The sequence below is a fragment of the Orycteropus afer genome, unplaced genomic scaffold (genome assembly GCF_000298275.1).
Source record: "Orycteropus afer afer isolate SDZICR_OR568_19922 unplaced genomic scaffold, OryAfe1.0 scaffold00015, whole genome shotgun sequence".
NCBI lineage: Eukaryota > Metazoa > Chordata > Mammalia > Tubulidentata > Orycteropodidae > Orycteropus > Orycteropus afer.
Window position 1 is genome coordinate 18,749,103 of NW_006921602.1, and position 3,026 is coordinate 18,752,128.

The window sequence follows — 3,026 nt, forward strand, 5'->3', positions numbered from 1 at the left end:
CCTCAGAAGGAAGACTGGGCAATCTACTTCCATAGTGATACTGCCTCGGCAACCCAAGGAGGGGTCGCTATGAGTCGGATCCGACTCCATGGCACATAACAACAACAACTAGTCCATAGTATGGTATGGATTACATCTCAGCATAAAGAAAATGAAAATCCTCACAACTGAACCAATAAGCAGCATCATGATAAATGGAGAAAAGATTGAAGTTGTCAAAGATTTCATGTTACTTGGTTCCACAATCAACACTAGTGGAAGGAGCAGTCAAGAAACCAGACTGGTGTATCGCACTGAGCAAATCTCTTTAAAGGGCTGAAGAGCAAAGATGTCTCTTGGAAGACTAAGGTGTGCCTAATCCAAGCCTTGGTATTTTCAATTGCCTCATATGCATGTGAAAGCTGGACAATAAATAAGGAAGAACGAAGAAGAGTTGATGCTTTTGAGTTGTGGTGTTGGTGAAGAATACTGAAAGTACCATGGACTGCCAGAAGAATGAACAAATCTGTCCTGGAAGAAGCGCAGCAGAAATGCTCCTTGTAAGCGAGAATGGCCAACTTTGGTAATGTTGTCAGAAGGGAGCATTCCCTGGAGGATATCGTGCTTGGTACAGTGGAGTGTCAATGAAAAAGGGGAAGGTCCTCAAAGAGATGGATTGACACAGTGGCTGCAATGATGGGCTCAAGTATAGCAAGGATGTGAGGCTGGCACAGGACCGGGCAGTGTTTCATTCTATTGTGCACAGGGTCGCTGTGAGTTGGAGCCAACTCAACAGTACCTAACAACACCACCACTAGTTAATATGAGGTCACTAATACATAGGATATTGATCTTTATGCATTCAATTTCATTTTTGATGACTTCTAACATCCTGGATTCATACTTCATACATCCCATGTACCAATTATTAGTGGATGTTTGCAGCTGTTTCTGGTCAGTTTGAGTCAGTAAATTGCCTAGCAGATTTAAAAAATGACAAAATCTCCTTCTGAAGCAACCAAAAAATCTTCAGCTTTGCTTTCAGAAAGCTTTCCAAAAGTAGCATTCAACACATGCTCTGTGCAAGACACATACTGTGTGCCTCTACCTTATTTTGTTTATGAAGCTATGATGTTTAAGGTTGTGTGACAACTTCACTGCACCATGATTCTCAGTGGTTTGGCAGTTATGATGTAGTCTTCCCCCAGCCATGAGATTGGATATAATGTCAGTATCTCCATGATGAGATCTTCTGTGAGCAGCCAATCAGTTGAAGGGGCATTTCCTCAAGGGTGTGGCCTGCTTCCAGTATATATGCGTGCTCTGGCAGAGTGGTCTGGCTCTTTGCTCAAGCTAGATCCTGCATCTGGCTCATTATCCTCTGACCTCCTGTCCTTTGGACTTGAGCCAGTGACCTGCCATCTCACTTGCCAATTTTGGGTTGTCAAAAGCCCCTGCAGCTATATTAGTTAAGGAGAATCCTCCAGTCTGACACCTGAGTTGGGACTTGCCAGCCTCCACAACTGTGAGTTGAAAAGGGAAGGAGTGTGACTAGATAAGTCTATAAAGGTTTCTGAGATGCTACAGAGCACTAGAATTCACCTCTGTGGGTCTCCCTGAGGTCTGAGCAGACCCATCCTGCCAACCACAGACCAGGATTCCTTTTGGAGCAGATTCATCAGCATGAATAGCTGGTGCCCACCCAGGCTTCTGGACCTTGCAAACCAGAGCCTAATACAAGACCAGACCTCAGCCATCGCCTCTCTGGAGTGACTGCCACAGAACTCTTCCCCCCCGTTCATGGTGGCCATGACCGAGAGACACAGTGAGATAATGAAAGCAATGGTGCAGGCCTGGCCCTTCACCCGCCTCCCCCTGGGGGCTCTGATGAAAGCTCAGCAGCCTCACCAGGATATCTTAAAGGCTGCACTGGAGGGGCTCCATGTCCTGCTTGCCCAGGAGGGTCGCCCCAGGAGGTGGAAATTGAAAGTGCTGGATTTATGGGAGGAAGCTCGTACCAGCTTCTGGGATGTATGGTCTGGAACCCAGCCCGAAGCCTCTGTGTGCTCATTAGGAGAGCCAGAGGCTACCCAGCCCAGGACTGATGGGCAAAAGGTGGACAACTCAAGGACCAAGAAGAAGCAGCCCTTGGCCCCCATGGAGGTGCTCAAGGACCTGTGCTTCACAGAAGCCACTCCAGATGAATTCCTCAGTTTCCTCATTAAGAGGGTGGAACAGGTCTGCTACACCTGTGCTGTAGGAAGCTGGAGTTTGTTGATATACCACCTCGAATTCAGAATTTTTAGAAAATCCTGGAAAAGGTGCAGCTAGACTGTGTCCAGGAGGTGGACATGAATTGCTGCTGGACACTGCTCACTCTGGTCTGGTTTGCCCCTGACCTGGGCCAGATGGTTAATCTGAGCAAACTCTGTCTCTCTGGAATCATCATGGAACCCTGGAGTTGCCAGGCTGCGGAGGAGGTGGAGAACCTACTTGCCCAATTCATCTCTCAGTTCCTCAGTCTGCACCAGCTCCAGGAGCTCTACCTGGACTCTGTCCTCTTCCTCGAAGGCCACCTGGACCAGGTGCTCAGGTGCCTGAAGACTCCCTTGGAGACCCTCTCAATAACTAATTGCTTGCTTTTGGAGTCTGACTTGACATACCTCTCCTTGTGCCCCAGCACAGACCACCTAGGATACCTGGATTTAAGTGATGTATCCTGACCAGCTTAAATCCTGAGTTCCTCCAAATTCTGCTACAGAGAGCCTCAGCCACCCTCAACTTCCTGGACTTAGGTGGGTGTGGGATCACAGATTTCCATTTCACCATCATCCTGCCTGTCCTGGGCCATTGCTCCCAGCTCCACATCTTCAGGCTCTGTGGAAACCCAGTCTCTATGGTTGTCCTGGAGAGCCTGCTGTGGTACACCATCCCACTGAGGGAGCTCATACTACTGGAGTTTCCCATCCCTCTGGAGTGTTACATGGGCATCCAAGGTACTTTCCACCTGGGAAAACTTCAGGGACATCTGAGCTGGGGCTGATACT

The 3,026-nt window shown here is 48.3% G+C and overlaps 1 protein-coding gene across 1 annotated transcript; it reads left to right on the top strand.

Moving 5' to 3' along the window:
- The first annotated feature begins 1,662 nt into the window (after nt 1–1,662).
- LOC103212862 (melanoma antigen preferentially expressed in tumors-like) lies at nt 1,663–2,702 on the top strand. The gene is given in 2 exon segments (XM_042783281.1): nt 1,663–2,235; nt 2,286–2,702. Coding segments are annotated over 2 exon segments (990 nt in total).
- The last annotated feature ends 324 nt before the right edge of the window (nt 2,703–3,026 follow it).